The 27,517-nt window shown below is 38.0% G+C and overlaps 1 protein-coding gene across 5 annotated transcripts in view; it reads left to right on the forward strand.

Moving 5' to 3' along the window:
* Positions 1-21,737, forward strand: part of KCTD9 (potassium channel tetramerization domain containing 9) — a 30,267-nt gene extending 8,530 nt beyond the window's left edge. For 3 of the 5 annotated variants that reach the window (XM_010592364.3, XM_003412468.4, XM_064272676.1), the window contains 10 exons: positions 1,573-1,616; positions 7,369-7,465; positions 8,090-8,148; positions 8,348-8,476; positions 12,118-12,185; positions 12,273-12,368; positions 13,223-13,372; positions 16,984-17,089; positions 17,853-17,986; positions 19,815-21,737. In XM_010592364.3, the coding sequence (XP_010590666.1) occupies positions 8,121-8,148; positions 8,348-8,476; positions 12,118-12,185; positions 12,273-12,368; positions 13,223-13,372; positions 16,984-17,089; positions 17,853-17,986; positions 19,815-19,931 (828 nt within the window). In that variant the 5' untranslated portion in view covers positions 1,573-1,616; positions 7,369-7,465; positions 8,090-8,120 and the 3' untranslated portion in view covers positions 19,932-21,737. The remainder of the gene's footprint in view (positions 1-1,572; positions 1,617-7,368; positions 7,466-8,089; positions 8,149-8,347; positions 8,477-12,117; positions 12,186-12,272; positions 12,369-13,222; positions 13,373-16,983; positions 17,090-17,852; positions 17,987-19,814) is intronic. The other 2 variants (XM_010592363.3, XM_064272677.1) reach the window with 1 other exon arrangement.
* Positions 21,738-27,517: the final 5,780 nt, after the last annotated feature.

The following is a 27,517-nucleotide window of genomic DNA, read 5'->3' on the forward strand; positions in this document are numbered from 1 at the left end:
GGAATTTCTTTCTGTTACTAGAGATGGATTTAAGACTTGCATTTTTTAATTTAAAAATCTAATTGGTCTCTTATATGCCACTAGATTATTATTATTAAATTAATTTCCTAATAATACTTTTAAATTTGCAAACATTCCAGGTACCTCCTTTTGTGAAAACTTACTAAATATGATGGAATTTTAAATAGAGTTAACTCACAGTGACCCACTACAATAGTGTTTTTGTTTGTGCTTGTTCTTTGTTTTTGCTATCCCAGGCTGACTTATCCCATTAAAACAAGTGTCCAATTCACCTCACACATCCTCAAAGGTTCATAGAATTTTGGAGCAAAGAAGATGCGGAAGGGAACACAAATTAAGTACTGGTTAGGCAACAATTGTGTTGTGATTGCTTTGCTCAAGTTATTTCATTTAATTGACAAAGCATGTTTTTCTTTTATTGATGGTTTGAAGATACTGATGCTCCAAATTATAACCTACAAAGTTTCATCTCTGTTTAAAACCATGTTGGAATGATATTTCAATGTAATATACTGCCTTAGAAGTAAATCAGTTCCAGTCTCTACATTTTACAAAAGAGGAAACTAAGCACTCAGGAACTTAAGTCACTTACTCAAAGTCATACAATTTAATAGTTGATTTGTGTTCATAAAGTAGAAACAAATTTTCCTTCCAGAGCTAAAAAAGTTAACTGGCATGGTGAGCAAATATTATGGAGTATATTTCAAATTCAAATAAATTAGAATTTCTCATTTTTTTAATATCCATCTCCCAGGTTCTTTGGGTTTCCATGGATATTTGAGTCACATTGTTGAATGATCTGCAGCTACTTAATTTTCTCCTTAACAGACACAGACCCTGATTCTCAGACATATTCAGTGTGTTTCTGTGATATCTTATAGGAAATAAAAGCTTCTACAGCATAGATCATAACTAAAGCCTTCTGAGCTATAAAATGTATACCTGTTAACAGTTTGTGGTTCACAGTTCATATGTTCGTACTAACGGTGGGATGGGCAGGGGGCTGTACACTGATAATTCAGAATTATCCATTATGCCCAATCATTTCTATTTGGGCTGTAAATACAAGAGGTGTACAGCAGGGGAGTGTTTGTATCAGAGTTAGTTTTCCAGTTATATTTTTCCTAGATTTAATTAAAAATTTGCATTTCCAAAGCATACACCATCTTTGGATTTGGGACAGAGCCCCAATAATTTGGGGAAGAACTACCATAATTCATTTAAGGGTAAAAAATTAAAGCAAAAAAGAGAAGAGCTGGCTGTTGCTTTAATCATGTCCTTTGAGCATAATAGTAAATTCTTCAATTGCAGATTTTATTTTTAAATAAGTACTTTTTTTTCAAAAGTACATGTGCATGATCTTATTTGAATTTAAATCCAGAGATAGTTAAGTCAGAAAGTTAAACGAAGCCCTGGAAAATTGGATACATAATCAGATTTATAGCAAAACCTGTCTTCTGCATAATTCAAAGAAATAGTTATTATAATCAGTAGATAATTGATGTGATTTCTGGATTTTGATGGTGGCTTTTTAAATTTTGATTTCCCCAGGGATGATGATGTTTTGTTTGTGTGTGAAGGAGAACCATTTATTGGTAAGTGATTTACCTAAAAGCCAATTTTGTCTACCAAATAAAAAGATAAAGTGATAAACATTTTACACAGGATTATTAAGCCTAATATTAAAAAGATCTTTACACTTCTTCGGATTCTGCGTTGGGTGTGTGTGTTTAAGTAAAATTTTTACTTGAATTATATAATCCTATTTTAGCATGGATACCTGATCTTTTACATACCTTTAAAATGCTCTGGATGTGTCCATACTAAATATGACATGATAGGGTAGTTTTGATTTTAGAAAGTACAGCTCTCTTGTTTGAAATTTGCTCTTTGGTAGTAGTTGTCAAAATTTCTCTAAATGTTTTATCACATTTTTTAAGCATATATTGCTGATTGTAAAAACAGTATAGGGGCAGTGTCTGACCTCCTCCAATACCACAAAGGGGAAAGAGAACCAAGATCAACAGTGCAAGGCTGACTTCCATGAGGTGGAGGCCAGGCAAGCCTCATCTCTCCACCATTTTTACCAATTCTGACACCACTTGTCCCTCCCATAGCACTCTCTACTGAGTTCGATAATTCATTGCGATGTCCAACAGAACTCACAGACAATACTCGCGATTATGGGGTTTATTAGGGAAGTAACAGGTTACAGCTTAGGCTCAGGAACACTCAAGGATACAATTCTTCCATCAGGACAGCCTCTTCCCAGCCATGCTCGCAGGCATGCCTCTCCTGGTTCTAGGCCTCTGCCCAAAGACACCGAGCTTTTTCTCTCTGTGAGCCGGGAAGCCCACTGCACTATCTCCTGCTGCCACATCTCTCCTGCCACCACTTCTCTGCCACCTTCAGGGTTACAACTCGCTCTCTATCTCTCCTTCTGGGAGCTTCTCAGCACAGGAATCCCAGGTCCAAAGGATGTGCTGGCTCCTGGCTGTTCCTCCTTGGTGGCAGTGAGATTCTTCTCTTTCCTGCCTCTGGGGTAGCTCCTTCGAGCCCAACAGGGTGGCAAAACTGACCAATCCCTTTGGTGGGCCACAATTACTGCGCCACACAGTCCTGCCCAATTACTTAGGTAGGAGTTACAAGACCATGGTGAGAAAGGCCACGTAAAAGTAATCCATTACACTGCAGGCCACCCCCTGGCTTTTCTAGCCATGATTCTTTTATACTTGGAGGATAACTTCCCCCTTACAGTCATTTTAGTAGTCCAAAACAGTCATTAATAATTAGTCCTGCGGTAGGCAACAAGTCCTAAGGATGAGGCTACTCAGGTCCGAGCCATTCAGGACTGCTTCGGGTTTCCATCTGATCTGGTCAGGTTCTCCCGTAGTCGTCTGGGCTTCACCCCTTGTGGCCTCTGGTAAATTTAACTGAGAGAGGATTATTCCCTTGCTTTGAGCCTCAGGAGTTATCGGCATAGCAAGACCTTTAAGGGACTTTAGGTTAACAATCAACACTCACAGCTGAATCATACAATCCTATCAGCATCTTCCCCTACTCTCTCCTCCCAAGGCCATCAGGAAAAGAGGAAACTATTTAGTGGGGATACTCCTTTGTCCCCTCATTTTGAGAGTACTCATACCTACAAAAGTGTGTAAGGCAGCCACTTCATGCCTTTATCTCCCCCGTTTTAGGTAGCCAGTGTTTAAATTGCCCATTCTTATCAAACCAGTACTTGGGAATCAAGCATATTCCTTGGTCTTGAAGAATCTTCTGTTCGCGTTGGAACTTTGAGCATCTGCATCCATAAGCAAAGCCCAGTCCAGAGCAATCCATCAAAATTGCAGCAATCTACACCAGCTCATGATGTCAAACATCTTTCTCTAAATTTGGTCAGGTCCTGATCAGCTCATCCCTAGCCATCCAGGCTAGGTCACAGTGGGTAGCAGCCTTAGGCTCAAGAGTTCACACACACCTCCTGGCACTTCAGAAAGTCCCTACACACTCTAATCCCTAGCCCCCTTGGCCTAGGTCAACAGGTTCCACCCGTAAATTCAGAAGTCCACACACAACTCCCTTTTTCTGACCAGCCAGTCCTTCCTCTCTTTCTCATCCCTAGCCCCTAGGTCAAAGTGTGCCAGTGGAACATATCCAAACTCAGCCGCTCTGTTCATTTCTGCACTTCCCCACTTCCACTCATTGAGTGGACCCAGCTGGTCACCACAAGCGAGCAGACCAAGCTGCCTGTTGACAGGCTCCCTTTAACTTACAGTCCTGGAAGGGGGTTCCAAGTGACTTCCTGCCTCAGTGCATCCAACAGCAAACTGCTTGCTCAAATTCAAAAAGCAAAACAATCACTTTGTTTTTCCTTCAAATGCAAATCTCCTGTTCTCTCAGCATTTCTGGGTGGTGCTACATGCCTTTTTGAATGCAAATCTGGTTGGGGCTCAGGTTTTCAACCTAAGCCCCCACTCTACACTGGGCTGCTGCATTGAAACCAACAGCCTCGGGCAAATCCTAGTTCCCCTTAAAGCATATCCGATCAAATATTGGCTGAAGGTGAAGTTACACACTGTCTGTAATTTATAACACCCAATTGTCATTTCTACCATACATTTAGGTCTGTTTTACAAAACTAGGCTGGGAGAAACATTGTATTTCCGTGGTACATTTAATTAAACACATAACTCTTTTTAAAATATTCCAGTTTTGTCTTCTGTTCTCCACACCTTAACTATCTTGACATTTGTATATGGCCTCGGGCCTCTGGCTGAGTGGAACCAATACACCCTAGCCCCCATTAGTCATCCTGCTTATCTGGCCTGGCTTTTGACCCAGACCACTCCAGGTGGGGCTTTTCTCCCCTCAGCTGCAGCATAACCTTTCCTTCAGCCGTGACAGGCAACAACAACCAAAGCAACCACACAAGAGTCAAAACTTTCACTTTCTAAGGCCCTTCGTTCTTTCTCTTACAAAGTCCCGTGCTTTCATGAGTCTGGAGCCATTGCAAAGAATCCAACTTCTGACACCAACTGTAAAACGGCATGGGGGCAGCCTGGCATAAGTATTATTTGACAATCATAGTGATCAAATCAAATGAGTCGTAAAACAGGATCAGACAGACACACACACAAATTACCTTTTGATTTAGAAGAAAGTTTATACCATTATGCATCAAAAGAAAAAGCCAATTTAACAAGTGTTTGATTTATTTAGTTGCATACATCACTGTTGAAGCATTATTTTTTAAGCATCACAGTAATTGTATTTGGTGAGTGGCTCATTCTCAGGATCATTGCACAGCTGAGTTAGAAGCAAGTCCACGCTCTTCTTTGTCTGTCTCCACCTTAAAACTGAGCAAAAAACCTTTCCGCATTTTCTCTTATCCGTTGGCCTAATGGAGTGGCTGGCAGGCAATGGGCACTTGGTGTAATTGGTTCATTGCAAACATACAAAAAAGCAAAGCCTGCTCAGGTCTTAACCTTTAAGGGTTTTGCCATAGGACCCTCTACCTTAAAGCATTAAGTTTGAGAAGAAATAGAAATGTAAGTAGTATTCTAGCAAGTTTGTTTTTTACTTTACAATTGTCATTCAGCTGATTATAATATGCTGACAGGCATCTCTTTAAAATGCCATTTTTGGGGGGGGCATTGTATTAATTAGGTTGGAAAGGCTAGGAGGGTAAAATCAACTACACTGAGAAAATATGGATTTTGATTAAGAGAAAAGGGTAGGTTATTTTAAAGTGTGAAGCACTTTGGATTTTAGGCCTTTTTTGAAGTGAGTGGTCCACTGGGAATTTTTATGTTACAGATGGCTAAAAGATGTGAGAGACACTGTTAGGCAGTACAGAAAAACGGGTGAAGAATGCCAAAGGCAGACTACTTATTTCAGAGTTTTGCTGAGGGCTTTTACCTCTGGCTAGAAGAGGAAGAACCTGCTCCTTTCCTCTCCTCTCCTGCAACAAATAATAGTTCTTTCCTTATAAAAAATGTAACCCCCACCAAAAAAAAAAAAAACATTGCCATGAAGTCGATTCCAACTCATAGCAACCATACAGGACAGAGTAGAACTGCCTCCACAGGGTTTCCAAGGCTGTAAATCTTTAGGGAAGCAAACTGCCACATTTCTCCCACGGAGGGCTGGTAGGTTTGAAGCACACAATTTTAGGTTAGCAGCTGAGCACTTAAGCACTGTACCACCAGAACTCCTCTACCTGAGTTCAACCAATACTCGATTACCCAAGAGATGTCAATCAGGTCTTCTAGAAAAGTAACATTCTCTGCAGGAGGGAGGGGCGGCTATCTGGACCCCTGCCAAAGGCAGCTGCAGCAAGGGGAAAGGGGCCTAGAAGGAGGCGAGTGTGTATATAATATGGCGGTCACACAACATACTATTTCCCCGTCCTGTATCCGTGAACATGGATGTTAAGCGACGCAGGACTGCAAGCCTTTCTCCTTCCCTCGCTTCTGCGTGGGGTGGGGCCGCAGGCTTCTCCCCCCGGCTTTGTATAACCTTAAGGGACTGTGGACGGATACGCGGTAGGACCTTGCCCAAACGGACGCTATGTGGTGCATGAATGTATTTGAAACCTTCTGTTAAATCTTTCTCTTCATTTCTTTTTGATTTTTGAAACTTTTTTCTTTTTCATCTTTTATTTCCCTTAAAGCATTATCTGTTCTATTTATTCACTCCTGTGTTTCTTTTAGATGAGTCATCACTTCTGAAACTTTTTTTTTATTTCTCATTCCCTTCTGAGTTCTTTCACTTCATTTAATGAATTTTGTTTCATGTTGATCTTTCATATTCTGTATCATTTACTTATTTTTGCATGTTTTAGGATACTAGATTATAGCTTTTATCTATTTTGTGGGCATTTCTTTTTGGCACATTTTCATTGTTTATAGGAATGCAATTCTGCTCATTACTCTTTTTTAATCTTTTAATGATTTTGTGTGGGGTTTGATCTCAGTCCTTTTCTGTTGCCCCTTTGTACATGGAACTAGTTTTTTTTAACTTAAGAAGGTGACTTAGAAAACTTTTTGCAATTTCAGGACTCACCCTGTTGGCGTACTGGTTAAGTGCTACGGCTGCTAACCAAAAGCTCGAAACTTCGAATCTGCCAGGCGCTCCTTGCAAACTCCCTGGGGCGGTTCTACTCTGTCCTATAGGGTCGCTATGAGTCTGAGTTGGCGGCACTGGGTTTGGTTTTGGTTTTTTAGAGTTCGCTTTTCTTTTGTTTCTGTGAAGTGTTAAAAAAAAAAAAAAAAAATGGGGCCCACTTTCTAAGAAATTCTGCTTGTTAGACCTCCTCAACTTTTATGTGGACTCCTTTTTATTTTATTTTTTGGTTTTTATTGTCTCTGCCCTGTTCAACTTGGATTCTGTTCCCAGCATCTGATCCTTAGTATGGGGCTTTGTCCTCGAAGGAAATTCGGCTGGTTTGTTTTGAGAGTTCATTTGTAGCCCCTTCAGATCTTACTGCAAACTCTACTTGCATCGCCCGTTTTGGAGTGGGCATATGCCTCCCAGGTTCAGGCTGCTCTTTCCAGGTACAGTTGCTGAGCTTTGAAGCGAGTATCTATGGATTACTTTGGAGTTCTCAGGGTCATCACATGCCCTGTTGGTTTTCCCTTCACAGATGCTGTTCTTACAGCTGTTGGTGTTTGTGGGAATACCTTACCGCCCAGTTTGTTTTAAATGCTATCTGTGGGTTTGGGTTTTGCTATCCTGGTAGTTCTGGTATGGTTTTATGTGTGTATTTAGTTTAAAAAATGATGCCATTGCCATCCTCCCAGAGTCCCCAGTCTTAATATTTTCATTATTTTCTACATGTCATTCTAGATCCTCAGACAGATTCTAAACCACCTGAAGGACTGACAGGATCCCACACAGACTGGCTAACATTAAATGTTGGAGGGCGGTACTTTACAACTACACGGTAGGTGTGCATGTGTGTGTGTGGAAGAGAGAAACACTAGGCACTGTTGGTTCTTTCCTTCAATTTGCCAGTTTCCTTAAAAGATATTCAAATGCTGCTTAAACATACATGTACCATAGTGGGAAACCATTTTTAGAAAGACTTTTTAAAAGGAAAAAAGTAGAAAATGGTCCAAAAGCCATTCCAGCAGAAGCATGAAAAGCATGCATTTACTGTTTTAGAACATGCTTTTTTTTTTAGATATCAGGTAATATACACACTTCCACAAGCCAAAATTAACAATATTGAAGTGTGTAGAGAAAATAACTGCTTATATTAAAGGGATCACAAAAATGCTAGTTTTGAAGATCAAGAACATTTTGATAATACTAGCTTGCTAGAAGGTTATATTAGTATTTAAATAAAAAGAAGCTAAAACAAGTTTTAAATCAAAGGAAGTGCCAAGTTAGAAGGGATTTTGATAAATGGCAACTTACTGCACGTTTTTGTTTCCCAGCATTACTCCTACCAGGTTATAGCATGCATCTTTTTGAGAGAGCAGCTGGGATCGAGTATACTCTTGACTTAAATATGTTTCTTTATAAAGACAAATGGAGAAATCCATTTTTTTCCCTGAATTCTTAGGAGCACTTTAGTGAATAAAGAACCTGACAGTATGCTGGCCCACATGTTTGAAGACAAAGGTGAGTAGAGCACACAGTTTTTGTATTTTGTATGATCTGTTTGTGTCTGTATTGACTTTTTCAACTTCTGTCCTTCAGTACATTTTAAGAATGTTAATAGTTTTTATATGAGTAGAAACTTAGAAAATTTTTATTCCTTAAATTTCTAACTTTGTTTTCTGTTTATTGGGGGGCTTTGTTCATTTTAATGGTAACACAGATGTCTGGAGAAATAAGCAAGATCATAGAGGAGCTTACTTAATTGACCGAAGCCCTGAGTACTTTGAACCCATTTTGAACTACTTGAGGCATGGACAGCTCATTGTAAATGATGGCATTAATTTACTGGGTGAGTTCTTAATATGATTCCTCACTTTTTTGTCAGTTTAGGATTTTTAGTTTGTTTTCCCTTACCCAGTAGTGTAGTATATTTTCTTGAAGTGAAGGTATCTCTTTTCCATTTCTTAAAGTAAATGTTTCCACAAATACATGAATATGTATAGTTACAGAAATAAGATGTAAGCACAGGTAGATATCTTTGCAAATATAGGTATGTGCCTAACCCATAAATTTCAATTTTAGATTCTAAATAGATGTACATTCTATCACAAGGGACTTTAAAAGATTTTGTTTGTTTTAGATAGAATTGTGGCTGTGACTTGGCCTCAAATTATGGACCTTCCCATTATGTTGAGAAGTAGAATGTTCAAAAGGGGAAACCATACTTTTAAATCACAAGACTGAATTAGAGTATCGACTCTGCAACTTACTAAATGTTTAACTTGATGAAAATCACTTTATCCTGCTGAGCCCCTTTTGAAAAATGGATATTAAAAATATTCTCATCCCTGCCTACTTCACAAGATTTTTATGAAGGTTCACGAGATGATCTAGATGAAAGTCCTTGTAAAGCAGTGGTTACATATTCAAAAGCTTTTTGGCCTCCAAGTAACCGAATTCGGGTCTGATATTCGTACTTGAGGAGTAGTGGGGAGTGTAGCAATCTGGAACACACATGACTGCTCAGCTTCGGCAGAGTTTTGCCATGTGGAAATGTGGACTTAAGGCACCAGAGCCTTTTTTTTTTTTCTAAATTTTATTTATTTTGTTGTTGTTCTTGAGAATGTATACGGCAAAACATATACCAATTCAACAGTTTCTACGTGTACAATTTAGTAACATTGATTACATTCTCTGAGTTTTACAGCCATTCTCGCCCTCCTTTTCTGAGTTGTTCCTTTCTTATTAACGTAAACTCTCTGTCCTTTAAGGTTCCTATCTAACCTCTCAAGTTGCAGAGCCTTGATTTTTAAAGAAAAGCCATAAATCTAAAACTTTAAGTGACATACTCTAATTTTGAGGATACTGCACGCCAAACACATCAGAATTAGCCTGAGGGGTGCTAGTTTAGAATCTCTGTAGTAAAATACAGAACACTCAAGAACTTTTATTGTTGCTGTATTAAACTTCACATTCCCTTTGAAGTTTACCCATTGCAAAAAATAACATTATTTGACCCTTTCAGCCAGCTCCATCACTATTTGTAACTAAAGTTTTGTTGCTCTTTTTTTTTTTTTTTCAACTTTCTATTAATTGTGTGTTAAACCCTCTATAACCTGGGTTTTTTGGTAGTCATTGTGCAGAAATTATTATTATAGAAATAACCTGTGATCCCTTCATGTACAAATCCTTTTCAGCACCTGCATCACTCTGCAACTTTTTAGTGACCACCTTCTTCTGAGAACTTTTTAAACCTCATTTCTAGATGTCCTGTATGGGGTGGAGCGTGCTTCATTTAGTGCTTTCATTCTTCCCATTTTAATTTTTCCGTGTATCATTGTTAATGTTTCACATCCTTCCTGCCTAGAAAAATAACATTAGAAATCCATATCCATACTCTCGCCGAGTTGTGCGACCTGAGCTGTTAGGAAGCCCTGCTTATTTTTCTTTTTGTGTGTTTCTCCAGCATTTTTCTTGTTTATTCAGTTGCTCAGTAAGCAGAGATCTCTTCTGGGTTCATTTTATAAAGCATTGCTTTAATTAGTGCAATTTCCATCCAAACTCTTTACATTGACTACAAGTCACCCCAAGTAATTATGTGCTTTAAAATAATCCATACCGATTTAGTTATCTTCCTCCCACTTACTTAAATGACCTTATTTCTTGCTCTCCCTAATTTGTGCTTTCCTTAGTGAATATTTTTTAATTTGCCTTCTTTATTTCCTTTTGTCCTCTGCTTAATGATTTTTACTTTTTTCCATTTAACTGTGTCTTTCCTCTCTTCTCTCGTCTTCAAAACCATGTTTTCTGACTTAAATCATCTATTCCCTACCTTCCAGCTAAATCCCACCTCAATACAATTCTTCTGTTAAGTACTTTTCTCTCATTTCAATATTTATTTCCCTGAACCTGACATGACTTTCTGAACCTCAGTGTGCTAATAGTAAAAAGAGAACGGTCTCCAGTGTCAGAAAACATAATTTCATAATAATCATAGCAATCATTTGTTGAGGTGCCAGGCATTATTTCAGATAATATATATGTATCATCTCTTTTACTACTTCTGATAATTTTGTGAGGAAAATATTACTATGCCCATTTCACAAATACAGAAATTTAGGTCGAGAGGGGAATTAAGTAATTTCTCTAAGATAAAAAGATAGTGGCAGACCTGGGATTCATAGCCAGATCTTACTGGTGCCAATAGAAAATACACTAAATTATCACTTCCATTCCTCAACTGTTCTCCATGAATGTCTTTTTTATTTACAAGATCCTTAGAAGTTTTAAGGTTCAAAGCTGAACCTTAAAAAATCCTTACAACATTCCCTGAGAGATTCTGATTTACTCAGAAGATCTCAGCAAACTGTAAGGCCCACTAGAACCCCTTTTATGGTAGGTTTCTACCAGGTACAGATATCGCAGTGGAACTGCCTCTTCCAGAGATAGAGCCATTCTGGTATGGACTGGAAGTCTTATGCCAGAATGCCTACCTGAGTGGTAGGCTGTAAATCAGATGACCTTTGTTTTGCAGTTGGAATATTGGAGGTGAAGTTTGGGTTGTCCCAGAAAACATAATATTCTTCCCAAGTAACTGCTTGTGGTTTTCTATATCCGACTTATATTTCTGATTTTATATTTCCCTTACATTTTCGTTACCCTTATTAACTTGGGGCCATTTGAAGGAAGGGACTGTGTCTCTTATTTTTTCGTAGTTTCTGGGTCTTCAGTAATTTTTTAATATGTAGACTCAGCGAATTGAATGACTGAGATCTGTACTTGAAAGATAATGGATTCCAAATTATTCCCAGATGTGAGGAAGTAAACCTAACACATCACCTAGAGGTTGTAGAGACCTTTTTGTTGTTATTATTTTTAATCAAGTTAAGCAACGGAAATGATAGATGAAACCCCTTTTACCATTTAAAAATATTTTTTAAAAATTGATTCTCCTGTAAGAAAGGTTTCTGAATTATACTTTTAATATTTGTTGGGAAGCTGGCCTACTTTATTCATTTCTGTAATCTTCTGATTCAACAAGCAAAAGAAATTTGTGACAAACTTATTCAGATCTGCTCCATTAAAAAGTCAGTGAAATGTTAAGATTTGGTAATCATTTTTATTGGATTCACAATTATATATCACTAAACCAACTATTTTTTGCCATATGTGATATTAAGATTTCTTGCCTGTGCCCTATTTAAAGTAATTACTAGAAATAATTTTGAAATGTGGAAGGCTTTCATCCCAACACGTTAGCCTGCTATTTTTTCCTTTTGCAGTATGTAAACTATATAGAAAAGCTTGTTTGTTTTACATATTTAAAAATATTCTACATGTGTGTCCTAAATATGAGGTACTTTTCTTCTGTGTTGACTGATGGCCTACTTGTTCATTTTCAGTTCCATTATGAGAACTTAGCATAAAAAATTTTAAAAATAATAAGATGAATAGTTTTCTGTAAAAGTCAAATCGTTTTTGTTCTGATAGGTGTGTTAGAAGAAGCCAGATTTTTTGGTATTGACTCATTGATTGAGCACCTTGAAGTGGCAATAAAGGTAAAGCTCTTTTTACATTAGCAAGTATTGCACTCGCTGTAGCTGTTGCCCACAATGCCCCACTAATTTCTTAATATCTTTTCCAAGAATTCTCAACCACCAGAGGATCATTCACCAATATCCCGAAAGGAATTTGTACGATTTCTGCTAGCCACCCCAACCAAGTCAGAATTACGTTGCCAGGTAGTTAAAACTTTTTACGTGGGTTATTTATATCAGAAAATCTGTGAATAATGTTTTATATTCTTCTAGGGGTTTATTTTGTAGGGGTTTTTTGTTTGTTTTGTTTTTGTATTGCCTTATTTTCCTTTCTCAGGAAAGATAATAATTTAATTATGGGTGATAACATTGATTTAATCCCAAAATAATTAGCAAAAAAGAAAAGCAACAGCCTTTTTTATTGTCTATGCCTCATGTAGCAATTTTTGAGTAATGTGTGGAAATTGCGGCAATTAAAAACTCAATTGTTTGTACAGTTGCTATGTGTGGCCATTCAGTGGCAGACACTTTCACTTTTACATTTTAAAACCAAAATATTCATTTTTTAAATAAAACTGTCTTGAATTTTTGTGTTAATAATTTATATATACGTAACACTGGAGCCCTGGTGGTGCAGTGTTTAAGAGCTTGGCTATTAACCAAAAGGTTGGCAGTTTGAATCTACCAGCCGCTCCTTGGAAACCCTATGGAGCAGTCCTACTCTGTCCTATAAGGTCACAATGAGTTGGGTTTGGTTTTTTGGTTTTACTGTAACACTTATTAGTAGGTAGGTGACCAACAGAGATCCCTTTTTAGAAACTCAGCACTTAAGTGAGGTATAGCCAGGCTACATTATAATATATGTATAGTTTCTTTTACGAGGAACCTGTTAAGGATACTTATTTTATGTATCTAACTTCCATTTGATTGTTTTGTAATACACTCCAAATGACTGAACTGCCAATTGCTTCTAAAAAACTTGATGGTTGGTTATAGTAATTAAATTGAATACACACAGATGGCTTAAATATTGTGACAGTTTGTGTTTTTAATTTTAGGGTTTAAACTTCAGTGGTGCTGATCTTTCTCGTTTGGACCTTCGATACATTAACTTCAAAATGGCCAATTTAAGCCGCTGCAATCTTGCACATGCTAATCTCTGCTTTGCAAATCTTGAACGAGCTGATCTCTCTGGATCAGTGCTTGATGTAAGAATTTTTGGTTAAAAGAGAAAACTAGATTTTAAGTCTGTCGAACAGTCTCTAAGAGCAGGAATTATGTCTCTTATTGGAACTTTTACTTTAAAAGATGATTTACTAAGTTGATAAAACTGAAGGCTCTGAAGGTGAAATGGATTGGTTTTGTATTTTATTTATCAGGATGTCTATTTTCAGTGAATTATAAGGGTAAAGCTGAAAAGGACCTTTGAAACCTTCTATTCAACCTTGTTTCTGGAATGGGAAAATACTACTACTCTAGAGGCGTTTGGCAAAGATATTTTGAAAAGAACATGGTATGCATCAATCTGTGCAAGTTCGCATCTCAGTGGCCCTCTCCCTCTTTCTCTCTGTGTGTTTGTGTATGTGTGTATGCATGTGTGTGTGTATGTATTTATGTTACAGTTACCTGTGTTATTTGGCACTAGAGGACCTAGGCAGCACCAACAGTGAAATCCACTAATTTCTAACAACTTTAAGCTCCTTAATACCAAGGCCTACGTCTATATGCCTTTTAAATTAGCAATGTCTAATACCATATGGAAACCCTGGTGGCATAGTGGTTAAGTGCTACGACTGCTAACCAAGAGGTCGACAGATCAGATCCGCCAGGCGCTCCTGGGAAACCCTATGGGGTAGTTCTACTCTGTCCGAAGGGGTTACTATGAGTCGGAATTGACTCGATGGTAGTGGGTTTGGTTTTGGTTTTAATACAGTACCTTGCTTTGGGTAGTCATTCATTAAATGTTTATTGAATTATTATAAATTTTTTAATTTCTTTATTGTAGCCTATTTCTCTTGAAGAGTATATTAGAGCTAGTAACAAATCTGCCAATGTACATTTCAGTTACTTTCACTCTTCTTGTTCCATTTTAGGCAGGTTCCAGTCAGTAGCAAAATAGTCCAAAGGCTAACAGCACAAGGAAAAAGGTCGAAGGACTTTTAGTTGAAAGGCAGCTTGGTTAGTTTTTGTTACGAAGAAGAAAAAGGACAGACTGGATTAGTCAATACAACTGGTTTTGAATTCTGTTTATAGTATTACTAACTGTGAACCTAAGCCATAATTTTCATATCTCTAAAACAGGGCTCATAATACTTGCTCTGCCCATACTGTATAATTGATGTGAAAGCCAGAATGGGTCTTGTATATATAAAAATACTTGATAAACTGATATGCTATAGAATTATAAGGTTAAATATTAATAATAATAATGGTTCCCGTTGAAGAGTCATTGGCCAGAAGGTGTTGGCTTTGAGAGGCAAAACTAATTTCTTACTGTCCTTGGCATGTGAAGATGGGTGCTAATTAATAGCCAAGTGTACTGCAGTGTCCCGAGAATTTGGTACATGCTGCTACATAGGATGCATCTAATGGTTCCACCATTCTTTTTTAACTTCTCGCCAAATTTATGGCTTTGCGTCTTCCCTCATGGAGTGTGAAACCTTTGCCATAGGAACCATCTAGTTCTGCTATAAACCAAGGTGATCTCTCAGTTGTTACTGCTGTTCAGCAGTCCCTGTGTGTGCTACACCGTTTGCATGCTTTAGAGTGTTTCTTCTATATGCTTTGCCCTCCATTATTGACTTGAATATACTGCATAGAAGCTGATACAATAATTCAGTTGCTGCCTACCCATGGCATATTCTCCGTCCAAGACTTATAAAATGGCTAGAACTGGAGGGACCTTGACAATGATCTAATTTGATGCTATTGTTTTACAAATTGAGAAATTGAGACCTAGAACCTTGCAGACTTCACCAAATGGCTAGTTTGTAGCAGAGATGGAACTAGAATCTAAAGCATGTATTTTCTTTTCCGTATTTTTTTTTTTAATGACTTTTTCATTTGGAAAATGTCAAACATATACAAAAGTAGAATAGTACAGTGAACCTCCCGTTGTACCTCCATTACCCAGCTTCAGTATAAACACATGACCCATTTGTTTCATCTATGAGTTGGAATCAACTTGACAGCAACAGGTTTTTTCCTTTTTTTTTTGTACCTCTCACCGGATTATTTTGAAGCAAAGCATATTATTTCACCTGTAAATATTTTTTATATTTATACTTTAAAGATAATTGACCACTTTTAAAACAATCTTAATACCATTCTTATACTTTCAAAATAACAGCGATAACCTGTTTTGATCAAATCACTTTTCCCCTCTCAGTATAGTAAGATTGCACAGTTCTTAGAGCTACAATGCTGGTGTACTAGGCAAGTTCGAAAATCTCAGTGTTAGTGGTGATCTGCACTTCATGTGGTTGAAGATAGGAAATTTCTCATATGTTTGCGTCTTTATGAGATTCCACAGTGCACCGTGAGTATGGAGCACTACTTACAGAATTAGCTTACAGACTTTTGACAATGTTTAGTCTGTTTTACCTGGAAGCATTATCTAGAAAACCAGAGACATTTACATGTACCAGGTTCATGTCTTCTTGTATTTTCAAGTACATAAAATCCAGTCATCTTTTAATTGATTTGGCCCTTCCAAGTCCTTATTAACCTTCCTTTGCAGCCCAAGTTTCCACATTACCTTCCGTTAAGGCAGAGGCATGGGTAGAAGGCACGCATGTTGGCGGTTATCTGTGATTTGAAGTGGTCTGTATTTCAGCTCCCCCTTTTTTTTTTTAAATTAGAATTGACTGTAGGAGGGTGGAAATTGTACCTGTAAAACAAGGATTTTTCTTGATAGTTTTGGCTGTCACATGACTTGATCAGCCTTAGGATTTTTAGGTGACATCACAGATCTAATCATAATAATAACTATGATGATCATTCCTATAATGCTTGGCAGTTTTTAAAACATTTTCACATTCATCGTTTACATTGATTGTCACAGTTTGTGAGAAAGGCCTGATGTTAATGTCAGCTTTATAGATAAGCTTTCTGGCTTATCTGGGAGTTGTTAGAGTTCAGATCTGATGATGGCATTGAACCCTTTGAAATGAGTTAACATAACTTAAATCTCTTAGCACTTTCTACATTTTTACTCTCTGTTCTGTATAAAGATTATTTTGATTATTTGTGATTTGTGTGCTCAAGATTGGCGGTGTTGTATAGCAGTGGCTGGTACACAAAGATTTAACAACTAACTTGTTAGTGTTTTGTAGCTGGACAATGCCTTTCGTTGCTGGCAGTAGTATTTTGAAATGAAGATGATAGTAGCATCTTGAAACATCAAAGATTTCCTTTATTGATTCCTTTATTTAGGATAATGACGAAAAAGCCCAAACCCCTAACAAGTTTTGCTTTTCTTATCCACATACCGTGACTGTCATATTATTGTGCCCAGGGCTGTTTTGAAAAGTAGAAATAGGGATGTCATAGTTCTGACTCCTTCCAACTTCTTGATCTAAACCCTTATGTTTCATGTGAAGTGGGCAGCTATTGTCAGTTTGGCACTTGTTTCTTTTAAAACAGTCTAAAAGAACTGTTTCTTTCAAATAGGTCTTAGTTCTGTTGGGTTTAATTTGAAAAGTCGGATTGCGAGTATATTGAATAGAAAATTTTTTTGTTTTACTGTTTGAGCAAAGTTTTTCTGTTCCAAACAAAATTCCGAACCTTCAAACATGGACTTCTCTTTTTTCTTTGCCAGTGTGCCAATCTCCAGGGGGTTAAGATGCTCTGTTCTAACGCTGAAGGAGCGTCCCTGAAATTGTGTAATTTTGAGGATCCCTCTGGTCTTAAAGCCAATTTAGAAGGTGAGACCCTGTAGTTGCCTTTCCTATGGTGCGAGCATACCACGAAGTAAGAAGCCCAGCAACGTAATTGCTCAGGATAAAACAGGATAAGTCTAGGGGTAGGTTTCTTCCGTCGTCAGATGTGGAGAATTTGCAGAGGTGTGAGATAGCCTGTGTTTGTTCTTGGTCATACACTCATTAACTTGAGGACTAAAAAGAAATCCAGCCTGTAGTAATATTTAGTAAATTTGAGTTGAAGAATTAAATATTAACATCTTAAACTTTCAAACAGAACGCAATATTTTTATACTAGCCAAAAGGAAGGATTTCAGTTTGCCCAAAGCGGGCAGTTTTTGCCATTTTTAGATTTAACGTTTTGTTTATGAATTCATTATTGCTTTGTTGGGTCTGTGAACTGGTCACTTTGTTTACTTGCACATTTAGGAGACTTAGTACTGTCTCCCTTGTCACAGACTTATAGAGGCATATTATAAAAGCGCTAATTATCCTAAGACTCAATTGAATTCCTCCCCCTGGCTAAGATATCCTACAACATTTCTCATTTATAGTATAAGGAAAACAGGTCTTTGACAGTGAACTCTTTATATATGAAAACTTAGACTGTAAGTTGGTTGAGAGGCTGAATTTATGGTTCACAGTTTCATTTCCAAAAGTTAAAGGAGGCTGTCGTCATTCACCTCCATTAAGCCACCTTGCAGTTTCTTGAATGTGGACAACTATAAACATTTTTAAGTTTAAATACCCACAAATATGTTCACTGTAGGTGCTAATCTGAAAGGTGTGGACATGGAAGGAAGTCAAATGACAGGAATTAACCTGCGAGTTGCTACATTAAAAAATGCAAAGTTGAAGAACTGTAACCTCAGAGGAGCGACTTTGGCAGGAACTGACTTAGAGGTGAGTCACCAGCTTTTCAAAAGTATGTGTTGACCTAGAATTACTGAGGATCTCATACAAATTTTATTGAAATTATAAAGTACTTAGCTGGTAAAAACTGCCAGGTAACATGCTAGCATTCTGCCAGCTGGAGGAATGGGTTTTCATTTCAGTTGCTTCTTTAAACAAATTTGAATTAAAGAGCAGAGTTCGGTTACATACGTAATTGATTGATGTCAGTTTCAGATTTGAAGATTCATCTGTCAGTCTAAGAAGATTTTATTTCTCTCCTTTTCCTTGGGTCTTTCTCAAGTAAATACATTTGATAAATGCTTTATTAATTTATTGAGTTTTTCTTAAATTTTAATCCCAGGTAGAATTCTGCTTTTTATTTTCTTACAATGGGGCCAGATTCTTTCTTTGAACTACTTGAGAAATTTAAATGATAGCCAGGTTTGAAATCAGGTTCAGGAAAAGCCCATTCTAAATTGATATATTCTTTTTGAATCTCGACTTGAGATTTTAATTTTTCCCAGTCATTTTCTCCCTGAGAATTGTATCCTGTATGTCTTCTGGATTTGCAGATTTAGCTAGCAGACTCGAGAGCTGTTGATAGGTCTACATCAGTGTCATCCAGTGTTCTTTCTGCAGTGATGGGAGTGTTAACATCTGTGCTGTTCAGTACAGTAGGCACTAGCCACATACGGCTGTCGAGCACTCGAACTGTGGTTTGTGCAACTGAGAAACTGTGTTTTTTATTTTATTTTAATTCACTTAGATAGCCACATGTGGCTGGTGGCTACCATATTGAACAGCACAGCTCTATAGAAGAAAATCTGGCATAGATCAGATTATAGAGAAGAGCATGTCAAATTTTAGTTTGTTGTTAATTTTTTTTTTAATGTTTTCCCTTGATCTCTTGATAACTCTCAGCAGCAGAATAGCAAGCCCCTTTAAATTTAGAGGCAAAAACAACCAGCCCAAGGCAGGAGGTACAATCCTACTCTGAGCATAATTAATTTCATTTTTTATTATCACTGTCACCTAAGATTACATTCCCCCTTCTCCCCTTGGTTTTAGTTGTGTATAGTCAGTTCTTAAGTAGCAGAAAGCCTTGCTCTGTCCAGCTGATTGTAAAAACTGGTCAGGTTCACCACTGGGAGGCAGCTGCTGACATTCTGTCCTCCTAAGGTGATGTGCAGTCACCCTTCTCTCTAACCATTGTCCCCCAGGACCCCCAGGAACTTAGCCAGAACCCTGTCTTATCTTTCACTCTGTGATCTCAGGAGAAATTAGTGGTGGTGGTTACACTGCTATGTACATTTGTCAAAACTCATTGAATTGTACATACAAATTTGGGGTTTTAAAAAAAGGACCCTGCTATACATAAATGTTAGGGGTGGAGAATAGAAAAACTTGTTACAGAATTTATTTATTAGTAAAACCTCTGTCTCTGAAATATTTCTTAGTCTCACCCTTTTCCTCACTTTTGTTTTTGTTGTTAGATGGAAATTGTGGTTAAAATTGTTTAGAAAGTATTTATTACAATGGGATCCATTCTGGATTTTAAATGCCTGATTCTAAAATATATGAACAGAAGAGACATACTTCTTTTTTAACCTTTGTTTATATATGTTTGTGGCAATCTCCCTGAGCATCAATTAGAGGTAACAAATGCAGACAGAAGAAAATCTAACTTTAGAAGGTATGGTCAGAACTTTACAGGAAGTTAACTGAGTTTCATTATATAGAAGCATTTTCCTAATATCCATCAGAAATTGTTTTGAGAGGAAACACGTAAGGCCTTGAATCCCTACATTAGTTATATGGATATTATTTTGTCTTGCAGAACTGTGATCTGTCTGGGTGTGATCTTCAAGAAGCCAACCTGCGAGGCTCTAATGTGAAGGGAGCTATATTTGAAGAGATGCTGACACCACTACATATGTCACAAAGTGTCAGATAGAATTTCAGGGGCTGGAGGAAGATGTCCAGGATGAGAAATGTTTTCCTTATCACTTTTCTTTCTCCACCCACTCAGTTGTCCCAGAAGAAATAACTAAGGGACTAAGAAAATTTTAGAAGATTATGCTTGTTCTCAGTGGTGCATAAGGGGGAAAAATGTCTTTTTTTCCACATTCTGATTATAAAGGAGAAGCACTCATGTAATAGATATAGGGAATTTAGATTATATTGCTGCCTTTTGGGTGGGGTAAGGGGACATGCCTGACTTTATGACTGGGAATATTTGCGTTTAAATAGGCATGATGTGGAAATACCATCTTGGTTTGAAATGCATTTGAAGATTTTAATTTATGAAAAGCACAACATATGCAATTATATTTATTGAATCTCTAGATGCAGTATGGATATTTAAATTGTTAAAGTTTATGAAAATTTTGAAAAGGTTGTTCAGGTTTATAAATAGCTTTAGTGATGCCTCCCCTACTTCAGATACCTTCCAACCATATGCATATGGTGAGACTGCTCCCCAAGGCTCTCTTTTCAGGTTCATTTTTATAATGTTTACTTTTTAGGGCAAAACAGTAGTTGAATTAAAGAAATCTCTCATTCTTACTGATGGAGACAGAGTGGAAGGAAAGACAGCATTATACAGGATTTTCATGCTTAAAATACAGTGGAACTCTCCAGATGGAGGAAGAATTTACATACATACAACTTTTAAGTGAACGTCCTCACCTGAAAAACCGAAATTCATTGTAAGCAAGTTCTACTCAACACCAGACCAAGCAATTTTATGAATTTATACTACTAGACTAGTGAGCTCATACACAGTCAAAGTAAGCACCAGAAGATACTTTGGTACCAAAAAACCAAGGTGCGTCATTAATATTCACTTAATTGAAATGCCAAATAGGTTTAACATGGCCAGTTTAGAAATAGGTTATTAAATTCAAATCCATTGCAATCAAAACTATAAAATATGGATGAGTATGGCAAAGTCATCTTTTAGAAGTCAGCATAATTAATATAATTACAACTAAAGCCCTGCAGTGGGGAATGAGAGATTTAAACTGACAGGTTGATTATAGCCACCAAATATATAAGTAAATACAAAGGTAGTTGGTTGGTCCAAGATGTAATATCAGTCAGCCAGCACCTCTGGTTCTTTTACTTTTATTTACGGTTTTTTTTTTAACAAATTTTAGCCCAGTTTTCTTGCGTTATCTCCCTGCAGCAGCAGCAATAGGGCCTGTCCTTCCTTACCAATAACCCAGTGTCCTTACGTCCTCCCCAAGAGCAGGGATGTTAGCTGTGTCCAAATGGGCTCTGAGTTCTACAGACTCATTAGTTTGAGGCAGTGAATCATTAAAAACCACCTTTGTCTCCTTGGGAGAGTGATATGTGCTCTATATTTATGTAGTTTATTCTTCTATACATACATATGCAAAGCTTTCCTTGATAGTAAAGAGTACATACGCATAGTGGGAGATTGGACCTTTACAGATAAAGGAAAGCAACTTTAGAAATGAATTATTTTCTTTGCTTTATTATTTTTACCAAGACAGAGAAGTATTGAGAGAGATCTATTTTCATAATTAATATGTGCCTAAATTATATTTAAATCATTTCACTCTGTACTATATTTTCAATAGTTATAGAATGTGTTGTTCATTCACTTAAAGGTACCTCTGTAGGTATAACCTAAAACTGCAGAAAGATCTGAGCGATCTCAACATGGTGTGCTTAGTAACTGAAGATTTCTGATATAATGTATATTGCATTAATAAACAATATGAAATGTTGAAAAGGAGTTTCTTCTCTTGCTTTTGAAAAATCGGCACTTTCTGCATTTTGCTCATACATTTTCAATGTGTGTGAAGCGTGTGAGGGTCTGGGTGAAAAGGAAATTTAACACAACACCTATTATGGATTAGTCCCTTGGAAAGTGCCTTTAAACTAAACTTAAAACCGACTGTGTTACCAACACGAAGAAACTTTATTCATTCTAAATGGAAGAAAAGACTGCCTTTCAATAATTCAGTTTGTGTTACTCTTTAGTTGGTTTACACTACCGGTTAGTTTTATTAGGCTGGTTAAATATATTGCCCCAAAGACATTTTTCACTTGAAAACTAGAAAAGAGAATTTTAAGGAGGGAGAAAGTTTTGAAAATAAAGCTTCCTAGAACATGCAGTCTGTATACATGGGTAAAAGCACAGTTGTTGAAGGGAGGGCTGGGAAAAGACTTTAAACATAAATTCGCTAGATTACCTAAAAAAAAAAAAAAAAAAAAAACCTACATTGGTAAAATTCAGTACTCGAATAATTGACTAAAGCAATACATGTTACACTCCAGTTCCTTTAACTATATTTGCAAGGAAATTATAGTAGGAAACACATTACACATTCATTTATCATCGTAAGTCAAGACTTAGAGTATTTCCTCCAGTTGTTTATTTTATGGATTGTTTACACTATAAATCTGCCCATTAAAGTCAACTCTGAGTCTTTAATATATGAAAAACCTTTGAACCTAATTAAATCTCCAAGGAAGTAGGGCTTTTTTTAAATTAAAAGGTACACCACTACAAAGAAAAGTGGTTACATTTTTTTCAGTAAAAAACACCTCATCCGAGGATTAATTCTCTTAAAACCTTTCACAACTTGATTAGACATGACAACAGCAGTTAACCAGAAGTTCTTCCTGCTGAGATTTTACATTAGGGCGAAACGAGTTGGTTTTTTCCATCTGTCACTCAGCAAGATCACTAAGTCGTTGCGTTTTAATAATTTTGAGCTTTTAATGTTGAAAATGAAGCAATTTTTCATCTAAAGCTCTAATTTTCTAGAAAAAAATTATAATGACTATAAAATCCAGTTATTAAAACTCAACTTATTAAATTTAACTCCCTGGGAATTGATGTATCCCTGGATCTCCTGAGTTCAAAGCTTGTCACTAAAAAGAAAAAAATACAGGTCTGACTTACGATGTATTCGAGTTAGAATGAACTGCACTTACTACCGTTTTTTTGGTTTGTTTTTTGTTTTGTACATCTTATCATTAGTAATAACATACTACACACAGTGTTGTACTGTGTAAAAGGACCATACAGACACTCACTAGTTATCCCCATTCCCAGGGTTAACCCAGATGACCCAGAACCTTCCACAAATGGAGTTATTACTGCAACTGACAAAATGACGTCCATTTTTTACGTATATGTGTATTTTTTTATGTATGTATGTATATATTAAAATATATCTAAGTTTATATGTAATGTTTCCAACCCCCAAGACAAAGACTGAATTTATAAAGATACTGATAATAAACCAGAACCAAAAGCTCATTGCCATTGAGTCGATTCCTACTCATAGTGACCCTATAGGACAGAGTAGAACTGCCCCATAGGATTTCTAAGTGTGTCTTAGTCATCTAGTGACATTCCACCCTTTGGCCCCCCCCCCAAATAATGTCCTTGCAATATGCAAAACATATTCACCCCATCATATCATAGCAAAAGTCTTAATTCCAAGTCCAAAATCCAAAAATTCTTTATCTATGAAATCTAGAATACAACTTATCTGCTTCCCCACAACAATGGCAGAACACGCATAAGCTAGACATTTCCATTACAAATGGGAGAAACCGGAGGGAAGGAAAGGAAGAATAACTGGCACCAAGCAAGTCAGCCAGGAAACCCTGGTGGTGTAGTGGTTAAGTGCTGTGGCTAACCAAGAGGTCGGCAGTTCGAATCCAACAGGCACTCCTTGGAAACCTGATGGTGCAGTTCTACTCTGTCCTATAGGGTCGCTATGACTCAGAATTGACTCGACAGAGATGGTTATGGGTTAAGCAAGCCAGCAGAACACATTACATTAGCCCTCAAGGCTTTGAAAATAATCCTCTGTTCTCTGAGATAATATACACAATGGCCTTGCCCTCCCGACTCCAGGTATTGACTACCCTCTCCAGATTTTGAGTGGAGACCCCTGGGCCCTGGGCTTAAGCTCCACCTTCCAGGCCCACTAAGACAGCAACTCTGCTCCCTCGGCTTTAGGTGCACCACTCCCCTAGTCCATGTGCATGGCGGCTCCACCCTCTGAAACCCCCGGAGGTCATGGCTATACCCTTTGAGACTGAGGCATCTCGGTGTCCTGTGTTACTTGTCTCTCCAATTTCTGCTTCTTGGTTCCTTGGCCTCTCAGCCCTTGGGCCTCATGCCCACATCTGCCCTGCTGGGGCAAGTGTTCCAAGGCTCTACAGCTCTACCGATAAATGCCTGGGGGATCCCACTCCACCATTAAACTTCAGCCAGAAGGCACTCAGCTCTGTTGCTCCATGGGTTGGCAAGCCTAGCTCCACCAATAAGTGCCTGGAGGCTCCCCCACTTCTCCAGGAAGCCTCCTTCCCAAAGCTGCTCAGCTTTTGCTCTGTGGTGGGCTCCAGTGCAATCTCTTGCTGGTCTCCTGGTTCTGCTGCTGCTGGTCCTCCACTGCTGCTTCTCGCCATCTGCGCCATTTCTGGTGTTAACAGTTCTCCTCACGTCCTTCTGAGTCCCCTATCCATTCACAGTTTCAAAATTGCTTCCACATTCTAGGTATCTGTTAGAGCAGCACCCCACTCTCTTGGTACCAAATTCTGTCTTAGTCATCAAGTGCTGCTGTAACAGAAATACTACAAGTGGATGGCTTTAACAAACAAAAGTTTGTTCTCTCACAGCCTAGTAGGCCAGAAGTCCAAATTCAGGGTGTCAGCTTCAGGGAAAGGCTTTCTTTCTCTGTCAGCTGTGGAGGAAGGGGAGGAAGGTCCTTCTCATCAATCTTCCCCTGGACTAGGAGCTTCTCTGCAGAGGGGCCCCAGGTCCAAAGGATGCACTCTGCTCCCAGTGCTGCTTTCTTGGTGATATGAGGTCCCCCTGTCTCTCTGCTCACTTCTCTCTTTTATATCCCAAAAGAAATTGTCTCAAGACTCAATCCAATCTTGCAGATTGAGTTCTGCCTCATTAATATAACTGCTGCCTATCCCCCCTAATTAACATCATAGATGCAGAATTTACAACACATAGGAAAATCACATCAGATGACAAAATGGTGGACAATCACACCATACTGGGAATTATGGCCTAGCCAAATCAATACACATATTTTGTGGGGGCACAATTCAAACCCTGAGAGAGCCACTGGTGGATTGGAACTGACGACCTTTTGATCAGCAGCCAAGCTCTTAACCACTGTGCCACCAGGGCTCCAAAGATTGAATTTATAAAGATACTGATAATAAAATGCAATAATAATGAAAACTAAGAAAAAATTAGGTGTTCTACTTAAGTCAGAACCACCTTAAAATAACTTGGAACAGAGCTCCATCGTAAATTGGGGGCTACCTGTACATATTTGTTTGATATCCTATTTGGTGCTGCAGAAAATAACACATTTGGTCTCTGCCTTTGAGATCTATATGGCCTTAAGATAATACTAATGCAGACTTAGAGGACATAAAGCATATTGACTGAATGCATAGACCACATTGCTGTATTCATCTAAACATTTCAAAGTATTTTTCAAACAATACCAACTGATAGAAATAACCTACACAACACCCAGTGATACTTAACCTGATCAAAGATCAGAAGTCTTAACTCTCGTTTCATTAGTGCTAATCAAAGGTCACATTTTCTGCTTAAGCAACACTGTTAGCAGCACACTTTTTTCAGCAAGTAGGAAGTCAATTGGACTTAACACTGTTCCAACGTAATGAACCCTTGTTAAAAAATAGCTTCTCATTACCTATGTATTAGTGAGACAAGATTCTATCCTTGGAAGTCAGAATGACACTTCTATTATTCAAAGTGTCTAAATGAAATAATTAAAATAATTTAAACGTAATAGATTCCATCACTTCTGTTTTACACTTTTGGGTTACCACGCAAACTCCCCTCTGTTTGCATGGTAATCCAATTTTATTTTAAAGTTTGTTCCTTTTCTCCCCTATCATGAGGCTTTGACAATCTCCACAGAGATGAAAGCAAGGGAGTTTATTTGAGCAGGACACTGTCATTCTTCACTCTGAAATCCTTGCGAATGTAATTATTCCATAAGACACTGGGCAGTGACTGTTTTAGCATCATACCCAAGGAGACATTGCCAATCCTAGGTCTAAAATGGACAAATATCCAGTTATTTTTAACCATTTTATAGCTTAACTAATGTAATAGACTTTACAGCAAATGGTACATGGTATTAATACACTATCTTAGGTTTAATTCTACACTAAATAACTGGTGGCATAGTGGTTAAGTGCTACGCCTGCTAACCAAGAGGTCGGCAGTTCGAATCTACCAGGCGCTCCTTGGAAACTCTATCGGGCAGTTCTACTCTGTCCTGGAGGGTCACTATGAGTCAGAATCGACTCGACGGCACTGGGTTTTTTTTTTTTTTTAAATAACACATATCTTTGAATACAGAAATAAAGGGGGTATTAGGCCTAACCTGGTCAAAAGGTCTTTGCCTTCTATTTACTTATTCATTTATTCATTCAAACCTATACTTATTGGATGTTGACTCTAAGCCAGAGAATTATTAACAGATGTTTGTATAAAATGGGATCCTTAACTGTAACGGGATTACAGTCCATGGTAGATTAGGGGAAGGCAATCAGGCATTCAAATAAATGTAGTAGAGTAATAGTTCTCTCTCTTTTTTTAATACTTGTGCTGACTGAGGCTCAGAGATGTGTAACCATGTGAACGATGTGTCCAAGGCCACACTGCTAGGATGGAACATCTCTAACATTGCGACAATGATACCCACTTTGAGGAGCAGTCATAATGAACGAAGCTGGTCTTATTCACACGCCATGTAGCCATTATTTCTCATCTACACTCACGATGATCTTCGCACAGTGATTTGCACATTTATATTCACTATCGAATATTCAATAAACATCTACTGAAAGGAGTTGAACTGTTGGCATAAATCTGCCCTTTGTAGTCTTGTTCTTGTTGCTAGCTGCTGTTGAGTTGATTTTGACTCATGGCGACCGCAGGTGTGCAGAGTAGAGATGCTCCATGGGGTCTTCAAGGCTGTGATCTTTCAGAAGCATATCTCTGGGTTTGTATCCTGAGGTGCCTCCGGGTGCTTTCAAACCATCAGCCTCTCAGGTAGCAATCGAGTGCTTAACCGTTTGCGCCACTCTTAGCGTGCAGTACTCTAATGACAATGTTTCTCCTCAGCTTTGTTTTGGTGCTGTGGAAGACTTCCCGCAAGATAAGTCAAGGAGGGAAACTTGGATCAAACCAAAACCAAACCCAGTGCCATCGAGTTGATTCTGACTCACAGCAACCCTATAGGACACAGTGGAACTGCCCCATAGAGTTTCCAAGGAGCACCTGGGGGATCCGAACTGCCACCCCTTTGTTTAGCAGCCATAGCACTTAGCCACTGCACCACCAGGGTTTCCGGAAACTTGGATAGGAGGCAGGAATTTTCCAACCTCACACAATTTAGGATCCCATCTAGGCCTGGTTGTTGTTAGCTGCCATCTAGTGAGGCCCTGATTCATGGCGACCCCATGCACAACAGAAAAGAA

This window comes from Loxodonta africana, chromosome 19, assembly GCF_030014295.1.
Source record: "Loxodonta africana isolate mLoxAfr1 chromosome 19, mLoxAfr1.hap2, whole genome shotgun sequence".
Taxonomy (NCBI): Eukaryota; Metazoa; Chordata; class Mammalia; order Proboscidea; family Elephantidae; genus Loxodonta; species Loxodonta africana.